The sequence below is a fragment of the Lontra canadensis genome, unplaced genomic scaffold (genome assembly GCF_010015895.1).
Source record: "Lontra canadensis isolate GAN:19392208 unplaced genomic scaffold, GSC_riverotter_1.0 scaffold91, whole genome shotgun sequence".
In the NCBI taxonomy this organism is placed as follows: Eukaryota; Metazoa; Chordata; class Mammalia; order Carnivora; family Mustelidae; genus Lontra; species Lontra canadensis.
Window position 1 is genome coordinate 806,123 of NW_022631085.1, and position 22,405 is coordinate 828,527.

Sequence of the window (22,405 nt, forward strand, 5' to 3'; positions counted from 1 at the left end):
CCCTCTTCCTGTTAACACTGTTAACACTGGTTATATTCCAGGCTTCTGAGTATGATTTGGTTTGAAGAAAGGGCTTTGCTGTTTTTAAAGAAACGAAATCTGAGAATCACTATTTTATTGCATTTTGCTCTTTCGGTTTCACTAAAAGGATCAGAAATTGGGAAAGTAAAACGGCTAACTCTAGTGTAACAAGTGTAAGTCTTACAAATGAAATATGCGGACGACAAAGGCGGAGCTCAGAAAGCGGGTGGAAGCCCGGAATCATTCACCTCCCTTGGGCGTCCCGGAACTTCAGCTAACCCGCTAATGTTCAATCATGAAGGAAAAAGACCACAGGTATAAAATATGTATGAAATGCTGAAAACCTATGTCATCAAAAGTTCTATCTAAATCGTGGGATATAATAGAGGGTTTTATCATCGGTTTTTAACTCCTTGGGAGCAAATGGCTCCTTGTAATGTCTGAGTCTATTAATTAACCTCCACACCTGACTTCAACCCATGGGTTCAGGAATATGCGACGTACAAAGGGAGTGGAGTGATCGGACGATATTGCCCGAGACAGAAGGAAGCTCCTTGTAATAAAGGACAAGTCCCATTTAATGGTCACTTAACAAATATTTCGCTTGTTCATTTATTAATTGTGTCTCATTAGAATAAATTTGACTTCTTCATGGAGAACAGTTTGCTGATGTGTTCCCCTCAGCCTGCTTCTCCTGTGGTAATTCTGAAGAGTGCATCAACGTGCATCTTGGGTTTCCTTGTAAACCCATGGAGACCTTCTCTGTGGTGATCTACCACCCCTGAAATCAATTCTAAACTCACTCCACTGATGTCTAACACTCAGATTTGGATGGAGACATGCTTCTACCTAGAATGGGAGCTTCATGTTTACCTGGAAGCTTGTTTTTACTTTTTTTTTTAAGATTTTATTTATTTATTTATTTATTTGACAGAGAGTGACACAGCGAGAGAGCGAACACAAGCAGGGGGAGTAGCAGAGGGAGAAGGAGGCTTCCCACCAAGCAGGGAGCCTGATGTGGGGCTCAATCCCAGGACCCTGGGATCATGCCCTGAGCCACCCAGGCGCCCCTACCTAGAAAGCTTCTTAACATTGATACTCTGCCAACAAATAGAACAGGATGTACACTTTTTAGCATGAGATACACATACCATTCTCATATGTATTTGGTAAGAATTTTTCAAAGCAAATCCTTCCTGAAGAGCCACATGACAATATGGATCAGGAATTTTAGAAAGGAACTCACCTTTTGACCTAGAAATTCTACTTCTACAATTCGTCCTACATAAACAACCAGACAAATGTGCAAAGATGCATCCATGAAGGTATCTATTACAACATTTATTAGAATAATGATAAACTGGGAAAAACCAATGGCCAGAAATGAAAGGTTTCAAAAGAAAAGGTTACTTCTAGCATATGATACGTGTTTATGTTATTCTATCTTTTAAGATTTTTAAAGCTTTATTGTATTTTTTTCATTTGAATTCCAGTGTAGTGAACATGCAGTGTTATATAAATTTTAGGTGTACAATATAGCCATTTGATGGTTCCATATATGACTCAGTGCTCAGCAAGATAAATGTACTCTTAATCTCCTTCAACCATTTTGCCTACCCCCTACCCTACCCATTAAGATTTTTAAGGTTTGGAAAATTTTACACCAAAATGCCAACAATTACTTTGGGGTAGTAGTTTCAGTGCCTCAAAAATTTTTATTTGCTCTACCTGAGTAATTTTCTATTTCTTTTTTCTAAAATGAACATGGTATTGCTCTTTTCATGTATATAATATTATTTTTTAGGTAATACAGGCCAGTAAACCCAACATTAAAAGGTTGGAGGGTACTTTTAATGACAACTGCAACACAAGTTTTGGTAAAAATTCTAAATCACTCTTGTATTTTACAGAGAGTCCTATTTCTGAGGTTTGGATGTTAGCTGTAGTACCCTCTATTTCAAATTCATCTAACAGTTTTCCCATGGGCCCTCCACATCACAAAAATTCCCCATCAGGCCAAACGCTATAATTGCACATGACTCTTACCAGATAGGCTCTCCAGAAGGATTGAATGCACAGCGCTGCCTCTTCTTCTGTCAGCAGGAGGGAGAGTGGGATCGGAGGCCGGGGGCTGAAAAGCAATCAAATGGTCATATGCCCATGAGAATCCATCCTTCAGCCTCAGCGAGCCCTTTGACAACATAATGGCCTCTCTGATTAAGCGTCTCATCCATTTCCATTCTTAGAAAGCAACAATGCCAGTTTTGATAGAGAAGTTTAGCCTTGAGTTATCGCGTTTAATTTTAAAATCTGAGATGGATTCATTTTGCTTTGTTTTTAACCAGGGTACTCTGAAATCACTGTGAGCCTGCTCTGTTCTGAAAGGCTCCAGCTGCTAGAGCTGCATGTGAGTCCTAAAGGTGGGACATCCGTAAGGCTATATGGATGTAAAACAGGAGACAAAGCAGGAGCAGCTCTTAAATACTGCATTATAACTGAGACATAATAAAGGATTCTTTTTCTACCATTCTACTGAAGGGAAATTAAGTAGTTCATCTCTTTCTTGAAGGCAAAATTATTGGAATTTATCTCTGATAAATTGTGTGCGCATTCCAGTTTAATGTGGCTTGAGTTCGGGCGTATATTTTTTTTAAAGATTTTTTTAAAATTTATTTGACAAAGAGAGATCACAAGTAGGCAGAGAGGCAGGCAGAGAGAGGGGGGAAGCAGGCTCCCCGCTGAGCAGAGAGCCCGATGCAGGGCTCAGTCGCTGGACTCAGACCATGACCTGAGCCGAAGGCAGAGGCTTTAACCCACTGAGCCACCCAGGTGCCCCTTGGGCATATTTTTAAGTTAAGTTCTGTTACTACATCTTTTTTTTTTTTTTTAAGATTTTATTTATTTTATTTGACAGACAGAGATTACAAGTAGGCAGAGAGGCAGGCAGAGAGAGAGAGGAGGAAGCAGGCTCCCTGCTGAGCAGAGAGTCTGATGCGGGGCTAGATCCCAGGACCCTGGGATCATGACCTGAGCTGAAGGCAGAGGCTTTAACCCACTGAGCCACCCAGGTGCCCCTGTTACTACATCTTAATAGGCAATAAAATATCTCAAGTGCTGGGTCAGTTGACATTGTTTGCTCTTGTGAGATTTCTCAGATTGTGATGGGATGTTTGATCATAGATAACACATTTAAAAATCATGGCGAAATGCTCTTTTCCTCCCCCCTCCCCTTAAAAGTTGCATAGAGAGACTAACTCCTGACAAGATCTTAGAAGTATGATTTAATTCTGGTTCCTTCTGTTTCTCTAAAGCACAGCTGCCTCTGGAAAGCCAAGTTAAGCCTTTTTAGATATGAGTACAAAGAAATAAACTTCAGAAAGGATGTGGGTCACATGGAGGCTGCTCCCAGGATCCTGCTTTGAATTTGCAAGTGAGGGGTTCCTAAGTTCCCAGGCCTCAGAGTTCTCCCTAACAATAGCCATCATTTGAGTTTATAGTAACTCCCATCATACAGAGAGGCTGACTGACTGACCCAAGGTCACACAGCTTGTAGGTGGCCTAGCTGGGATCTGAGTCCAGACCCACTGGATCCCAAAGCCTAGGTAGGCTTCCCTCTCAATGCTCTGCTGACACCAGACTTTCCCTGGGCAAATACTCGCAGATGCGGAGCCTGGCCCAGACTGCAAAGCTAAGATGCAACATTGCATGATTCTCCAGGATGTGTGGTTTTATTTCCCTTTAAACTCTGATTTAAAAACAACACAACCCACCCTTGATATAGTATGTTTGCTTGAATGAATGAATGAATGAATGTGCTTTTGAATTACCCCAGTAACAAAGAAATCAAAGCCCAGAAGAATCTTGAGGTCACTGAGGTCATTTCAAGGGAGTGTGGAATTGTTGCCAGGTTCTGGGTCTTGGGCTGGGCAGGCCCTTTCGGAGACACCAAGTAAAGAAGATTCTTCTATGTCTTTGGAGAGATAATGACACCCTCAAAATGATAGCATTGTTAGAAACCTTTCCCTAATGTTCTGTTTCCATTTTTATTTGCATGATGTGGTGGCTTTTTAAAATTTTTGTTTGGTTCTCTTTTTGTTTTCACTTCTTCTTGCCTAATATCTGGCTCTCTGGGCTGCAGTGGAGTATTCGTATTTTGCTGGAGCCCTGTTTTCCACAGTAAATGTCTGTGCTTATCCATTGTCCTCATTCTTGGAATCTCAGTTGTATGACACCAACAGATCATATCCCTGAAGTAATTCTCTTCCACTAGTTAAAAATCAATGGCTTCCAGAGACACCTTGTGTTTCTAAGGATACTTGGTGTGCTGGCAATGGATTTACAAGACTCACATTATTGTGCATTAATACTAGCTGATATTTACCAAGAGCTTTCTGGATTCCCCTCCTATAAGCATTGCTCCTTGTGTTCCAGCCACACTGGCCCTTTTCACCTCTTCAAAAGTGCCCTCGCACCTCAGGGCCTTTGCAGAGGGGCTTTCGCCTGCCTCCAATATCCCCCTACCCCAGCCAGGGGCATTGTGTACAGCTGTGCAGGTTGCTGCTTAAAGACACCCAGCCCGCAGGCCAGACGGCACTGAAACCCAGGCCATGTTCAGGGTGTGAGGCCCATCTGACCTATGGCAGGCACACCTTCTCCTAACTTGCTCAAAACCTTAAGGTTGGAGGTGAGGCGGCTGACACTTTTTCCTCCTGGTTCACTCTTACCCTTTCTTCTGATTATGGAAAGGTGTTCTTTGATTAGGTTAGGACCCAGTGGAGCTCTACATAATCTTCCTTCCTAGTTCTTGGCCCAAATCGGAGCTGTAACTCTGTGTGGTTATCTAATGAATGCCCTAATCGTCAACTGGACTGAAAGCTTCACGAGGGTAGAGACCAGGCCTGTGTTTGCTCCTCCTGGTAGTCCCAATGCTTAGGAATTATTCCAGAATCAAAGACATCAAAACCAGGGAGAACCTTAGGGTTGGGGACACCATTTTTCGTGGGTACTTGATAAATGTTTGTGGAATGTACCTCTCTGCCTGGCACAGCGTCCTAAGTGCTTTCCATACATTATTTCATTAAATCCTCACAGTATCACTGTTGGTGGGAATGCAAGTTGCTGCAACCACTCTGGAAAACAGCATGGAGTTTCCTCAAAAAGTTGGAAATAGAGCTACCCTATGACCCAGCAATTGAACTACTGGGTATTTACCCTAAAGATACAAACGTAGTGATCCGAAGGGGCACGTGAACCTGAATGTTTATAGCAGCAATGTCCACAATAGCCAAACTATGGAAAGAACCTAGATGTCCATCAACAGATGAATGGATAAAGAAGATGTGGTATATATACACAATGGAATACTATGCAGCCATCAAAAGAAATGAAATCTTGTCATTTGCGACGACTTGGATGGAACTAGAGGGTATCATGCTTAGTGAAATAAGTCAGTCGGAGAAAGACAACTATCATATGATCTCCCTGATATGAGGAAGTGGAGATGCAACATGGGGGGTTTGGGGGGTAGGAAAAGAATAAATGAAACAAGATGGGATCAGGAGGGAGACAAACCATAAGTGACTCTTAATCTCACAAAACAAACAGAGCGTTGCTGGGGGGAGGGGGGGAGGGAGAGGGGGGTGGGGTAATGGACATTGGGGAGGGTATGTGCTATGGTGAGTGCTGTGAAGTGTGTAAACCTGGCGATTCACAGACCTGTACCCCTGGGGATAAAAATACATTAAATGTTTATTAAAAAATAAAAAAATTAAATTAAAAAAATTTTTAAAAAATCCTCACAGTATCAGTAATGAGCGATTGTTATCCTTCTTTTGGAATGAAGAAACTGAGGCACAGAGGTGTGAAGTGACTCATTCAAGGTCACTGACCATATCTTGCTGAGAATCTTTTGGCCCGGGAAGCACAGGGATTGGCCTAAGGAGAAGAGAAGGCAGCTCACAAGGTCACTGATGAGGAATTCAGGGTCTCACAGCTGTGTGTGTTTAATAGAAGAAAACACAGTCATTTGCCTAGAAGAAAAAATGGGGGTGGGGGTGGGGGTGTCATAATCACAGAAAATGCCCTCTTCGTTAATTCTTACAGAAATAACTTGGCAGGTATTCATTTGTCTGACGTTCCATGGGGAAATCTGATGTCAGTTCAGCAGAACAAAGTGGAGTTTGTCACTTGTATCTGAGGGGAGATTTGATGGCGCCTTTCTGTTCGGGAGCAATATTCCTGCCTTAAGTATATTTTTTTCTACTGATGTCATGAAATCCTCAAAGTAACCGTATTCCTGTTTCGGAATAGCAGTAGGAAAGGAGAACTGCAAATCTTGGGACAACAGGCTGGGCCAGCCTGACAAAGGGCTTTCACCGGTAATGAAACCTCGAATGGCTTTGCATCACAATGCATCTCCAAAAAGCATAATGAGATTTCTAATAGGCCTTTAAACAGTAATATGAGGCCACCTTTAGTGACATCCCTGCTTTCACGGCTAAATAATGGGGCGCTGTCTCGTTCCCAAACCAAGAATAAGTATGAGAGAGCCAGTGTAAATCAGGCCAAATGAAAAGGACTTAATCTTCCGAGAGTAGTCCCTGGGAATTATCAATCATTTTAGCAGGCCAGCTTGAAGGGATAGAAGCCACGTCAGGCCCTTTTCTCTCTTTTGGAATCAGTGCAACTGGCTTCAGGTCAAATAAAAATAGAGGTGGAGTAGAGGCGACCGCTCATCATTGGGGAACTCAGGTGGGGGATGATGGGCCATGTCAGTCAAAGGAGAAGGCAGCACCGGAGGCTTCCCCCTCAAGAGATTCCCCAGAACAGACAGGTTTGTGTGTTTCTTTTCTTTCTTTTTTTTTTTTTTTTAGATTTATTTATTTATTTGACACAGAGAGAGAGAAAAAGATCACAAGTAGGCAGAAAGGCAGGCAGAGAGAGGGGACGGGGTGGGGGGAGAAGCAGGCTCCCTGCTGAGCAGAGAGTCTGACGCGGGGGCTTGATCCCAGGACCCTGAGACCTTGACCTGAGCTGAAGACAGAGGCCCAACCCACTGAGCCACCCAGGCACCCCAGGTTTGTGTGTTTCTATCGGCAAAACAGAACCACTAAGTATGTTTTTAAGACCTGACTTGCTGGTAACATTCATTTGTCATATCCTTTTCCTTTTTCCAGAAAAAGATTTATTTATTTATTTTTAGAAAGAGAGCATGAGTGGGAGTGGCAGAGGAAGAGGGAGAGAGAGAATCGCAAGCGGGCTCCAACTCGGGGCCTGATCTCACAACACTGAGATCATGACTTGAGCGGAAGTTAGGAGTCTGACGCTCAACCGACTGCACCCCCCAGATGCTCCCCTTTTCTTTTTTTCTTAAATGTGAATCAAATATATTTGAACCATAAGAATTGATGCCATAATTCTGGGAATTTATTTTTCTGATTCTGTGTGTATGCATAAACCCACACAATTGCTTCCTCCCTTTTGGGTGCTAAGTAAAAGATTTGCAGGATCTAAAGAAGACACAGCATGCTTTCAAAATACACAAGGGAATCTGAGAAGTCAGTCTTTAAAAATCTCTGCATCCAGTTCTAAAACAAGAGGGACCATCCCAAAGTGGCATTTAAACAGAATAAAGTAGAAAGGAGAAAAGCTTGCTTTATATTGAAAACTGAATCTTGGAATCCAAATTCTATCCGCATTTCATTAGGTAAGAGATTAAGTTGTTTTCTTGGAACGTGAGAGCACAATCCTGATGCAAAGCCATTTACAAAATGACACGGGCCCTAAATCAACCATCATTTATACAGTCTTTCAAGGACCTCGTATCTGAAAACATCTACCCATTGTAAACAGCAGAAGAGATTATCCAGTCCCTACCCTTGGCCTAAATGAGTTTCCCAAGCATTCTGTTGGAGGCATCAGTCTTGAGTAATAAACTCCAAATATTTGGAAGAAGTACAATAGAGGTTCTCTGGAATGGGGTGTCCAGATATACGGTGACCAGCCTAGGACAGACTCCTTTCTGTGATGGGAGCAACAGCTCTGAAAGCCAGTAGGGGAGAGCCAGCCACATTTCTCTCCAGCAGCCTTAACATGTGTTTAGAAACCATGGTTACTAGGATGTGATCTGGCTTTCGCCCCCTCACTAACTCCACCCTGGGAGACTGACAAGCAGTTATTACCCCAGCATCAAGCTGAATCACCTAAGTCAAACACAGAATCGACTCCCATTTTGCCAGACCCATCATCGGAAGTGGCATATGGGGACAGTCAACAGAGCTCACGTAATGATGCGAGGAGGCCAGGTGCCCACCCCGCAGATACAGCCATCTTCAAAATCAGGATTGTGATACTCAAAAATGCGTTTTGAAAAACATGTCCAGAGTGCTGTGCTCTTTGGTCTCTCTCTCTCTCTTTTTTTTTTTTAAGATTTTATTTGTTTATTTGACAGACAGAGATCACAAGTAGGCAGAGAGGCAGGCAGAGAGAGAGAGAGGAGGAAGCAGTCTCTCTGCCGAGCAGAGAACCTGACGCGGGACTCGATCCCAGAACCCTGAGACCATGACCTGAGCCGAAGGCAGAGGCTTTAACCCACTGAGCCACCCAGGCGCCCTCTTTGTTCTCTTTTTATGGGTTACGTGTTTTCTCTAATGGGACTCAAAGAAAACCTGAAGGAGACCTACCTCCTTCCCAGTCTCCCTCCTTCCACTCCAGAACATGAGCCTGGGCAAGGGTGAGCATCTGGGAAGGGCAAACCACCTCCCTCTTCACGGCTTCCAAATCTTTTACGGGGGATCTTAACTTGTTTTGCGCCATGGATCCATTTTTATGCTGGCAGTTTGGATTTCTTCTCTAAATAATATTTAATGAAATATGAAAGTAAATATTTCAAAGCAAACCAATGATATTGCAACACAGTTTTCAAAAATATTTTTAAAAACCCAGTTGGTGATATAATAATACATATGCCTCTAGAGTGTGCAGTGAGTAGAAGAACTAATAGGAGGTCAGTTAACTAATGTTATTTGGAAGAAGTGACAGGAGTAAATGATATTTCAGGATTACCGCAACAACTAGATTGGGATGTCAAAAAATCTGATTGCAATTAGTGATGAAGACACTGGTACTGTGGACACTCCTGAGGTTTGTTGCCCTCGTTGATAATTAAAAGTGAGACTAAATGTCAGTTAGAGGCTAATGAAAACAGAGAGGCAATTTGTCCTCCTTCAAAGTTCAGGGACCCCTGAATTATCGACAGCTGTAGCTGGAGCTAGAGAAGAGGAGGAAGATGAGGTTTACAACTGGAATGAGATTGAGGACTAAAGATTTAAAACTAAATGGGACGAATTCCAATGAAATGAGACCATCTAAAAACAGAGAGTGACCAGGAACTTAGGGAATTTGTCCAAAAAGCTATTTAAAGGGCTGCCTCCCAGATGGAAGGGAGATGGTAGGGCAGTTACTGGGGGAAAAAATGAAAAGGAAGTTTCATATTAAAAGAAAAAGATTTATTTATTTATTTGAAAGACAGAGTGTGCTCAAGCCTGCACGTGGCGGTGGGGGAGAGGGGGTGGTGACAGGGAGGGGCACAGGAGAGAATCTTCAAGCACACTCCTCACAGAGCGCAGAGCCTGACGTGGGGCTCTGTCCCATGACCCATGAGGTCATGATCTGAGCCGAAACCAAGAGCCCGACACTTAACCGACTGGGCCACCCAGGTGTCTTGAAACCTTCATATTTTTATTCCCCCAAAGTTGTAATTTTTCCATAAAGCCCTTAAATTTTCAAAACAGAACTCTAATTTCTGCCAGTCCATTTCAGTAATTGGATCTCCATTCAGCCGGTTGCTCAGGCCTGAAACCTCCAGGTCATACTTGACTTCCCTCACCCCACATACAATCCATCAACAAGTCTTCTTGGTTCCACATCAAAATATCCCAAATCCAACCATTTCTTGTCTCCCGCACTCCAAGCTACCATCCCCTGTCTGTCTGTGCTAGGATCCCCAACTGGCCACTTGTATTGTTAGTGTTGACTGATCAACTCCCCTGCCAGCCGCCAGAGTGAAGTTTTTTACAAGATTTATTTATTTATTTGAGAGAGAGAGAGAGAGAGAGAGAGAGTGAGTGAGTGAATGTGTGTGTGTGTGAGAGAGAGACAGAGAGAGAGAGAGAGAGAGAGACAGAGAGAGAGCAGGGGGAGGGGCAGAAGGAGAGGGGGAGAGAATCTCAAGCAGACTCCCAGCTGAGCACAGAACTTGACATGGGGTGAGATCCCAGGACCCTGAGATCATGAACTGAGCCAAAATCAAGAGTCGGACGCTCACCCAACTGAGCCATCCAGGTGCCCCCAGAGTGATGTTCTTTTTTTTTTTCTTCATATTTTATTTATTTATTTGACAGACAGAGATCTCAAGTAGGCAGAGAGGCAGGCAGAGAGAGAGAGAGGGGAGGAAGCAGGCTCCCTGCTGAGCAGAAAGCCCAATGCGGGGCTTGATCCCAGGACCCTGGGATCATGACCCGAGCCGAAGGCAGAGGCTTTAACCCACTGAGCCACCCAGGCGCCCCCAGAGTGATCTTCTTAAAAGATAAATCAGAGTCCCTCCATCTTCTGCAAAACCCTCTAAAAGTTTTTTGCACGCTCAGAGGAAAAAAAGTAAAAGCATACTCTTTACCATGGTACTCAAAGACCCACCTACCCAAGTTGGGTACAACCTAGCCTGCCTGTCTGGCTTTATTTCCTACCACTCTCTTGGCCTCCCTCATTTCCTGTTGTCTCAGTAGTTAAGTTTGTTCCCATCTCAGGGCCTTCAGAGTGGCTGTTCTCTTCAATGCTCTTCCTTCGGATCTTTGTAAGGCTGGCTTAAGGCCTCTGTGCAAATGCTACCTCCTTAGAGAAGTGTAACTTCCTTGGCTTCTCTAAGCAGCAGCAGCCCTCACCGCAGCCCTGGGATGCTCTATCCACTTCCACTGCTTTATTTTTCCTCAGAGCTCCTGGGTCTTTTACACATTATACGATACATTTGTTAGCTTAGTCTTTGACTGTCTTCCCACTAAAATGTAAACTTTATGGGGGCCAAGACTTTCTCTCTCTTGTTCTCCACTCTATCTATAGTACCTAGAAAAGTGCCTGGAAAAAACAAGCATTCAGTAAGGTTGTTGTTGTTGTGGGGTTTTTTTTTGTTTTTTTTTTTTTCGTTTTTTTTTTTGTTTTTTTTTTTAGGGAGAATCCGACTCCCCGCCTGAGCAGGGAGCCAGATGCAGGGCCCAATCCCAGGACCATGGGATTAAGACCTGAGCCGAAGGCAGATGCCCAACCATCCGAGCCACCCAGGCGCCCCATCAGTAAGTATTTTTGAAAGAAGGAATATTATTATAGGTAAGAAAACAGGGGCACCTGGGTGGCCCAGTTGGTTAAGCATCCAACTCTTGGTTTCAGCTCAGGTCATGATCAGCTGGTGAGGGGATCAAGCCCTGAGTCAGGCTCCCTGCTCAGCTGGGAGTCTGCATCCCTTCTGCCCCTCCCTCTGCTTGTGCTCTCTCTCAAATAAATATACAAATTAAAAAAAAAAAAAACACAGAAATTTCCTTACTATCAGGATTTATCAGTGGTAGAGCAGATTTTGGTCTTTCTCTTGCTTGGTTATTTGGCCGTCCACATTTCATCTTGCTAAAGGGGTGACTAGTATTCTCCTAAGATTAAGGATAAAATGAAAGCTGTCATTCTTTGGACACCTACTCTGAGCCCTCTACAATGGTGTCTTTAATTTTTATCTGCTCATCATACTCTCCCCTTTCTTGTGGCATCAGCCCTCAGATTTTGCTTTGACAGCTCACCTCCCTGTGTTAGGGGGAATGTGGGTCACAGCACATTACCTACCCATGACCAAGGAGCATGTCTGACACCCAAGCTTAGCCAAGCAGATGCTATTTCCCTAGACTGTGAATTTTTTTTTAAAGATTTTATTTATTTATTTGAAAGAGAGACAGAAAGCATGAGCAGAGAGAGGAAGAAGCAGACTCCCCGCCGAGCAGAGAATCCAATGTGGGGCTTGATCCCAGGACACTTAGATCATGACCTGAGCCAAAGGCAGACGACCAACCGACTGAGCCACCCAGGTACCCCTAGAATGTGAATCTTGAGTGGACTGGCAGAGACTACGGGATCCTTCCTGGCAGTGTTATCATGAAAATATGGGTCTGTGCTTGCCGGATCCCTACACCTGCTTTCTAAGCCAGGTCCTTGCCTTTTCCTTCATGTTTGTGAGTTGCCTTTTTTCTTCCAGTATACACCCTTTTCCTTAAGTAACCTTTAAATTTCTGTTGCTTGTGACAAAGCACTCTGATACTCTGATACCATCTTAAACCCCACGACCACCCTGTATTGCCATCCCCAAGTAACAGAAGAAAGGACCACGGCTTGTGAAGGGTTTGTTCCAGGTTGCCTGACTGACAACATCTTTCCCAAGATGTCCTCATCCAATTCCCAGACTTTTGGATATTTATGTCCCCTTATATGATGAAAGACACTTCATAGAATTGATTCAGTTAAGAATTTTGAGGTTATCCTGGGTTATCAGGTGGGCCAATGATGTAGTCACAAGTATCCTTGGGAGAGGGACGTGGAGGGAGATGCTACTACAGAAGTAGATGCGACAATGGACACCAGAGGTCAGGGTTATGCAAAGGGGTCACGCAGCCTGTGGAATACAGAGGGCCTCCAGAAATTACAGTAGGCAAGAAAACAAGTTTTCCTCCAGAAGCTCCAGAATGAATTGAATCTAGAATGAGTGAATCTAGAATTGAATGAATCTAGCCTCCAAAACTAGAATAAGTTTGTGTGGTTTTAAGCCACCAGTTTTGTGGTAGTTTATTAGGCAGCTCTGGAAAAGTAATACACCAACTAATAAATGGCAGAGCTCACACTGGAACCCAGACTTGTCTGCCACGCTCCTTCACACAGGCTCCCTGAGATTATTCCCAGTCACCTAGAGACAAGAGGAAGAAAGAAAGGAAGTGGGGCTGTGTGACTCAGAGAAAGGGCCACCCACATGCCAAACCTCCAGCAAGAAAGAGACGCTTAGAGGATTTATGCATCCAGCATGTCCCAAATTCAGGAAATAGCTCTCCTTCCTTCCTATATGCTAATATAAAGAGCAAAGATGATTTATTATCCTCATGAGACTCCTGACCTCTGAAGTTACCCTTCTATAAGACAAAATAAAATAAAATGATTTTTTTTCCTGGGGCGCCTGGGTGGCTCAGTCAGTTAAGCATCCAGCTCTTGATTTTGGCTCAAGTCGTGATCTTGGGGTCGTGGGATCAAGCCCCATATTGGGCTCTGCATGGGACATGGAGCCTGCTTGAGATTCTCACTCTCCTTTCCATCTGCCTCTCCCCACTCACACACTCTGTCTTTAAAAAAAGAAAAAAAAAAAAGATGTTTTCCTTTCCACAGGGTATGACAGCAAATTTTCTGCTGTGCCATTTAACTATGATCTTTAGTGCAACACGCGTGCTATTTCCTGTGCCATTTAGAAAGTACGAGTGTTTTTCTTCCCACCATTAACTTTCACACAAACATGCCATCATATCACCGGTGCCTGTCCTCAAATGGCATGGTGACAGTTTTGTTTTCACCTCAGTTTTTGGTTATAAGATACCTTTCACTGACATGAAAGTATTGTGAATTTTTTTTTTTTTCTTTTTGGTCTAAGGGTAGAACTTAGCTGAAAAGACATTTCACCCTAAGCAAACTTTTCTTTTCTAAAACACCATCTTTGTCTCATTGAAGGTCTCGGCTTTAATGATGTCTTTCATGAGCCTTCTCCCCTGGGGCATGGGACCAGATAGGCAGCAGGGAACTTTTATTCCTTGTGCTTATTAGTGATTTATTTTTGCAAATAAATCTGACCCATTCTTTCCAATCAAAATAAAAAGTGAAACTTTTCTTGTTCTCAATATCATAGCAAATAGTTCCATTGTTTCTGATTGGCTTGTTGAGTCAGGACTCTATACCACGAAAGAGGATGATGCCAGATTCCTCAACAGGAGTAAAGCTATCAGGCAATATGATATAATCCACAGCCGTTGAAAGGTGGGGAAGAAAACAACCTCGTGGAACTCTGATTAGAGCATGCGGTAGATTGCATTATTGGTCCCAGTTATTACTCTTTTCCCTGGAAGAGAATTGTGCATCTCTACTCTGCCATATGGTTTGCAGTTTCTGCCTGGGAGGTGTCAATTTCCCCACAGCACTGCTAGTTGGATTGGCCATGGACTTGCATTGGCCAATGAAATGTGAGCAGAAGAAATGCTTGCCACTGCATGGGTCAGCCATTGCTCTCCTCTCTCTGCCAGGAGAGTGAGGGGGCAGGCTGTTCCTTCATCCTGGGTCCTTGAATGAAAAACGACAAGGAACCAAAGTGACATGCAGCTAACACAAAAAAGGGTGAAGAATAAACACCTGCCACCATAAGGCACTGAGATCTGAGGGTTATTTGTTACTGCAACAGACCTAGAGAGAGCTGACTAATTCAGAATACTGGTGGGAAGTTGGGACAATACCATGTAGGAGCACGTACAGGTTAGGACTCTTTCACTTGCAAGTATTAGAAACTTAAGTCAAGCTGTCTTAAGTAAAAAATTAAAAATTTAAAAAAAGGCTTAATTAGGGGCGCCTGGGTGGCTCAGTGGGCTAAGCCTCTGCCTTCAGCTCGGGTCATGATCTCGGGGTCCTGGGATCGAGCCCCACATTGGGCTCTCTGCTCAGCAGGGAGCCTGCTTTCCCCCTCCTCTGCCTGCTGCACTGCCTACTTGTGATCTCTCTCTCTCTCTGTCAAATAAATACATAAAATCTTTAAAAAAAAAAAAAGGCTTAATTAAGAGGGGCTTTAGGCATGGCTGTATAGAGAGGCCCAGAACAATGCCATAGAGTGAAACATCCTTTTGAAAGTTTTTTAGGTCTAGAGTTATTTAATTCTATGATTATCCTTGATTTTAAACCTTTCCTTTTCACTGTATAGTTTATTTAATAAACATGCTTATTTTGTATGTGATAAATCTTATTTTTATAAACCTAAGAAAAAATTTTAAGGGTTGTCAATGTCTATAAAAAATAACTACATAAAATACAGTTATTTAAAGAAAAAAAATGACAGAAAAGAAATGGATAACTGAGAAAGGATGGACAGAGTGAAGAGTATGCTAAATTATGGGAAACCTGTAGGAGAAGGGCCCACCATTTATGTGAAAAGAGACTGGCAGCCACCCATGACAAATGACCCTAACCTACCAGCTGTGATCTGGCAGTATAATGACATCAAGCAACACAGACATCTGGGCCTGGTAGAATTTGTCTTACCAAGAACATTAAAATAGAGCCATGCTCACATTTTAGATGGCTCCCCAAGCTGGTAGACAGGGTTCTCTGAGGCAACAAATGCTAACACACACATAATATACAGAGTACTATCTTCTACAGCAGCTGCACTCTGAAGTCAGCACATAAGATGAAAATCCCGTCTAGTCAAAATTTCCCCTTAACAAACCTTAAATTACCCATAGCATCTTTCAATTAGTGTCACATAGCTGATGTTCTCCCAGTCTGAGCCCTGATCACTCTAAGTGCCAGTTGATCTAAGAGGCAGTGGAGCAGATGGGTTAACCATTCTTTTTTTTTTTTTTTTAAGATTTTATTTATTTATTTGACAGAGAGAGAGAGAGATCACAAGCAGACAGAAAGGCAGGCAGAGAGAGAGGGGAAAGCAGGATCCCCGCTGAGCAGAGAGCCCAATGTGGGGCTCGATCCCAGGACCCTGAGATCATGACGTGAGCCGAAGGCAGAGGCTTAACCCACTGAGCCACCCAGGTGCCCCTGGGTTAACCATTCTTTATGGCATGGCATCAGCCCCCAGGCCGCCTGAGTTCAATCCCATCTTGTTGTTTGCTAGCTTGTGACCCCGGGCAGGTAAGTTATCTCTGTGCCACATTTCTTTCTCCGAAATACGCTGTCATCGGGACCGCTAGTATTCATGGAATACCCAGTGTTCCCTTAGGGATCTTGGCCTCCCTTGAAGTTGGTTTGGGTTCAGGCTCTGTGAGGAGAGGCAAGAAGGTTAAGAACATTCTAGACAGAGAAGGTTAAGAATTAGGGTGCCTCTTCCTTTCTTTCTTTGCTTCAGTGACCTCAAAAATCATATATTCTAACTAGCTATAAACCAAAGAGCTGTCCAACCTGCGTCTTTGTACAAGCACAAAGTGAGCTGTTATTGAGTATTTCAGTGTTATTTACTTATTTTTAAATTTTTTAATGTATTTGAGAGGGAGAGCGAGTAAGAGAGAACATGAGAGGGGAGAAGGTCAGAGGGAGAGGCAGTCTCCCCATTGTCAGAGCTGGGAGCCCGATACAGGACTCAATCCCGGGACTCCGGGATCATGACCTGAGCTGAAGGCAGTTGCTTAACCTTCTGAGCCACCCAGGCGCTCCTCCAGTGTTGTTTTTAACTGCAACCTAGCCTAACATGGCCTGACGAATACAAGGGTGTATAAAATTCCCTACTCTGTAGGATTGTTACCCAAGTTAAATTAGGTCTTATTTATCAATTGTTCAGAATAGTACCTGAGTAAACACCACATAAACACTTGGTTGGCAAGTAGTTATGTAGGCAGACAGACATACAGATAGACAAACAGAAGGAAGCAGTTGCCTTATGAGCCGCTCATGTTGCGAGGGGCACATAACACTGGGAACAACTAAGGAAAGAGCTGAGTCATGTGTCCTATTTGTGCTGAACCTCCAGAGTGGGATGGCAAGGGGAACTGCTTGAATTTTCAAAAATCTTATTTCCTTCTCTCTCTCTCTTTCCCCCCAAAACATATCACTGAATGAGTATAAATTAAGGACATGCATAGTGCAATCCAACTATACACAAAAACTGTCCATGAAGACAGGACCATGTTTATCTGTGTCATATTTCCACGGTGTAGAGTAAGAAGGCTTCTTTTTATCCAATAAGCAATAGCCAACCAGCTTGTGAATGTGTCTGCTCTGTAATTTTAGAGCACATTTCAGCATTCAATACATAATAGCTGAATAAACGAACAAATAAATAACTCCCTTTAAATAGCTGGAACACAGCTGTTTGTATACGTATCAGTACTGGAAAAATGGTAGCCTCTTCATAGTTGCACCAGAATTCCTCTCGGGTAAAGAATTAGCTTTGTTTAGATGAAAGACCATTTTACAGATGAAAAAACTAAGGCTCAGAGAGATGAAGTCATCTCTGCCCAGCTAGGAACAGTGAAGCTTGGTCTGTAAGGTGGAGATGCGATTCCAGAGCCCAAATTCCTAATCCCGACTTTTCCACAGTCGCTACTTTGTCCTCTAGGATACTCTTACGCCACCTCTGACGGCTCCAGGATGTGACCTGCTGTCATGTTCTCCAACCCATCCCCCACCAGCCTTCTCAGATACTTCTGTATTCAAACTGATGACACCTCCAACACCATGGCTTCCAGTCCACATGATTCCATGACCCCCATCTTCCATTGTGTCAGTCACTCAATAGAACAGCCATATCTTAGAACAGGTTGTCCCTGAAGACTGTCATATCTCAATTTTCCAAATCCCCATTCTGATCTTAACCTCCTCTAATCCTTCCATCTTTCCCACTTACTCACATATATTTATTTTTTTTAAGATTATTTATTTATTTATTTGACAGACAGAAATCACAAGTAGGCAGAGAGGCAGGCAGAGAGAAAGGAAGCAGGCTCCCTACTGAGCAGAGAGCCCGATGCGGGGCTCAATCCCAGGACCCTAGGATCATTAGCTGAGCCGAAGGCAGAGGCTTTAACCCACTGAGCCACCCAGGCAAACCTGTATTTTTAGTCCCTATGCAAGACTAGGATTTGAGAAGGTTACTGGTATCTAAAACAGGGTTCAGCAAACTATAGCCCATGGTCCAAATTTGGCCCATCACCTATTTTTTTTTTTTTTAGATTTTTTTATTTATTTGACAGAGAGATAGGGAGAGCAGGAACACAGGCAGGGGGAGTGGGAGAGGGAGAAGCAGGCTTCCCACCAAGCAGAGAGCCCAATGTAGGGCTCAATCCCAGGACCCTTGGATCATGATCGGAGTTGAAGGCAGACACTTAACGACTGAGCCACCCAGGTGCCCCTACTCATCACCTATTTGTATAAATACAGTTGTACTGGAATCCAGACATCCCTGTTTATACACGCACTGCCTATGATTGCGTTCCTGCTACAATGGTTGAGTTGAAGTAATTGTAACAGAAACCATATGTAGCCTGCAAAACCTAAGAGATTTATCCTGCTCTACAAAAAGTATTTGTTAAAAGGAAAAGTATTACTGGAGCCATGGTCTGATCATGTTAACCCTCCTTCTCTTTGGTGCTGGGGAGAAGTGGATTTGGCATCAGAAGGAGGATGTGAAGGGCAAATGAGGCTGAGGTATGGGAACTGTTGGGGAGTCATGCACATTTCAGAGCCAGGTGTCAGGAAGGGCGACCAACGCCTCCCCAGCACCACTCTCACTTGGTCCACGCCTGCTACTCTGGTCTGGCCCCAAGAGCCATTTTCCTTCCATGCCATTTGAGTTTCTCAGCATGATCACATGAAAACTCAGTGTCCCTCACTGTCTGTCACTCTAGCCACCTCCAGTGGAGAACAACTCTCAGCCCTCCCAGTTGACTCTGCCAGTCATAAGGTACCTCCTTGCCCACAGTACAACCATCATTCAAACAAGCGGTCATGAGGAGCTTTGAAAAATCTCATTGTTTCTTTTCCTTTTAATTTTTTATTGTGGAAAATTTCAAAGACACAAAAAAAGGAGACAGAAAACAAAAATGAACCCAAGTCACCATCAGCCAGCTTCAAATATACTGTTCTGCATGTCAGTTATTGAATGTCACTCCCCCAACCCTGTCCACAGACATTATAATACTTCATCTTTCATTCATAAATATTGTAGCATGTTTCTCTAAAAGGTAATAACTTTTTAAAATCAGGACTATGAAATGATTATCATACCTTAAATAAAAGAGCAATAATTCTTTACATCATCAGCTGCCTCCTAATTTTTCTTTCTTTGAATCATGATCCAAATAAGATCTACCTATTGAGGGCGCCTGGGTGGCTCAGTGGGTTAAAGCCTCTGCCTTCAGCTCAGGTCATGATCTCAGGGTCCTGGGATCGAGTCCCGCATCGGGCTCTCTGCTCAGTGGGGAGCCTGCTTCCCTCTCTCTCTCTGCCTGCCTCTGTGTCTACTTGTGATCTCTCTCTGTCAAATAAATAAATAAAATCTTTAAAAAAAAAAAAAGATCTACCTATTGAAATTTCAAAATCCATACAGACCCCTACGGTCCCCATTTTAATATCTCCAAGTTTTGTTTTCGTTTGTTACTTCCAAAGTGAACACATAATGGAGTGTTTCTCTCTCTTTCTGAAAATAGGTTGTTAAATCGTTAATAAATTTATTTATTTGTTTTAAAGATTTTATTTATTTACTTGACAGGGAGAGAGAGAGAATACAAGAAGACAGAGCAGCAGGCAGAGCAGAGGGAGAAGCAGGCTCCCCCTGTAGCAGAAAGCCTGACATGGGGCTCAATCCCAGGACCCAGGATCATAACCTGAGCTGAAGGCAGACACTTAATGACTGAGCCATCGAGGTGCCCCTCCTTAACAGAATTTCAAAAATATAGTAGTTTTTGAGAAAAACCTAAGATACTATTCTTAGAAAAGTTAACCATGTTTTCCCTTTATTCAAGATCCCCTAGGCCCAGTCTAGACATTTTACTATATTAGCTTTGCTAGTCTTCAACCCTGATTTTACCCAACCATCTGTTTTCTCCACCCCCTTTCCAGGGTTGCAGAGGGTCGCTGGTGATAAATCACAAAAGCAGGCTGTTTATATGCACCCCAAATTCAGGCCATCAGCTGGGCCATCCCTATTTATCCCTAGTTGATTCCCTATCAATTTCACAATGGCAGCTGCTACAGCCCCCTCCTCCATCCCCCACAAGCCTCCAGAACCTGCCTGGGCCTCCCTCTCAGCAGATGCCTCCACACCTACACGAACAAGCAGAATGACAGGACCCACCATGAACTTGCTCAGCTTTTCCCCTTCCACCTCAAATTTCCTTTCACTTGTAGCTCTGGTCTCAGAGCAAGACATATATCTTCTTATATCTAATATATGTGTATGCATGCATAGAGAAGCCTCTGAAAAGAAGTCCACTAAAATGTCAACAATGTTTAGATCGGGAGGGCTGACTATTAGGTGAGTTGCACCTTTTTCTTTTAGCTTTTCTGCTTGCTTTTACTCCTTTCTCTGAGCATGTAACATTTTTGCAAAACCCATAATACCATTTCAAAATGTCAGTGATCCCCAAGAAAATGTAGGCGATTCCTATGAGTGAGGGACTTTCAATTTTCCCATATTCTCCATTACCCTTTGAGGTAGGCAATGGTGCCTAAACATGTCCACATCATGATTCCTAGAACCTTATGTTTCCTTTATAATGGCAACAAATACTGTGCAGATGTGATTAAATTAAAGACCTTGGGATGGGGAAAATATTCTGAATTAGGTGGGCGAGCCAGTGTAATCAAAGGAGTCCTTCACAGTTGAAGAGGGAGGCAAAAGAGAGTCAGAGAAATGTGACTAAGAACCCATGATCAGAGATAGGAAATGCTGCTGGCTTTCAAGACAGAGGAAGGCACCACCAGCCAATATGGGAAGCCTCTAGAAACTGCAAAAGGCAAGAAAATGGGTACTCTCCTAGAGCCTCTGGAAAAGAATGCAGCCCTGCCTGTACCTTGATTTTAGCCCAGGGAGACCCATGTCAGGCTTCTGACCTCCAGAACCGTAAGAAAATAACTTTGTCAAAGCCACCAAGTTTGTGGTAATTTGTTACAGCAGCAATAGAAAAGTAATATACTCCATCTCCCGCCCTACTGGTCATTCAAATTAACATAAAATCTAAGTGCAAACAATGACTTGCTTTGCAAACAACTAGAAGACTAGCCATGGTCACCACTGCCAACCACATGACTTAGAGTAGGTGCCTCCTTCACTGCATCTCTGGAACCAACTCTGGGGTACTCCCAAAGTTTAGCTGTGGTCCATCTCAGCTCAATCTGTACATCTGACATGGGAACCCTGATTCCAAAATCAATGTTTCTCTCCAGACCCCACTTCTGAGCTTCAGGCCAATATTCCCAGTACGGATGTCCTAGAGGCACCTCAATCTCAATGTGCCTTTACCTTTGAGCTTGCTTTGCTGGCAAGGTCTTTTTCTTCTATCATGGACCTTCCATTTGCCCAGCAAATCTCACCTTTTTTTTTTTTTTAAAGATTTTATTTATTTATTTGACAGACAGAGATCACAAGTAGGCAGAGAGGCAGGCAGAGAGAGAGGTGGAAGCAGGCTCCCCGCTGAGCAGAGAGCATGATGCGGGGCTCAATCCCAGTACCCTGGGATCATGACCTGGGCCGAAGGCAGAGGCTTTAACCCACTGAGCCACCCAGGTGCCCCCAAATCTCACCTTTTTAGGCACATCTCTTCTCTATCCCTAAACTCATCCCACACCATCCATCCACTCTACCTATCCCAGGTACCTCCTTTTCCATTCCTGTTGTCCCAGTTCAAGAGGGTAATCAGGTTTTCCCCAGTTGCACATATCCCCTGCATTCTTGGGAGTTATCTTGCCAAAACAGCCTGCTCACATTATACTTCTGCTCCAAAATCTTTTAATATGCTCTCTTGCTTATGGGATAATGCCCAAACCTCATGGTTTTACTGAAAACCAAAATCCAGCCCCTAACTCCCCTCCAGCCTTATCTCCTATCCCATCCCTGTATCTTCACATGCTCTATGAGCCAGCTGTGCTGGTTTCCTGTGCCTGGATCAAGTCCTGCCTCCTCCCACTTTCCTGCCTTTGGCCTTGAGTACCCTTTTCTGTTGTATCTCTCTTCCTAAGTCCACAGAGTCCTTTGACGGCACCTGTAGCACTAGTAAGCCACAGTTTAGTACGGGCTGACCTTGCTCGTGATTTCATTTGCAGGTGCATCATTTCACTGCATCTTCCTAATTTTCCAAACTAAACATTTCACTTAGAAGGAAATGGAGGTTCCAGGTTACAGAGTGACCTGCTGTGGCGCTTTTAAAATATGTCTGCAAAGGGTCTGATACTCCTCTCTTCGAAAGGTAGAGCCTAATCACACTCCCTTTGAACGTGGTACTTGAGCTGTACTTAGAGACTCACTAAATTAACCAACAGAACGTGGTTGAAGTTGCAGGTGTTTGGCTTTCCAGATGGGATCACAAAAGGGCCTGCGGCTTCCTTCTTGGTCTTGAGT

At 43.5% G+C, this 22,405-nt stretch overlaps 1 protein-coding gene across 2 annotated transcripts in view; it reads right to left on the reverse strand.

The window, feature by feature from the left end:
• Positions 1–22,405, reverse strand: part of IQCK (IQ motif containing K) — a 120,868-nt gene that overhangs the window by 65,738 nt on the left and 32,725 nt on the right. For both annotated transcript variants that reach the window (XM_032836177.1, XM_032836176.1), the window contains exon 7: positions 2,068–2,152. In XM_032836177.1, coding sequence (XP_032692068.1) covers positions 2,068–2,152 — 85 coding nt within the window. The remainder of the gene's footprint in view (positions 1–2,067; positions 2,153–22,405) is intronic.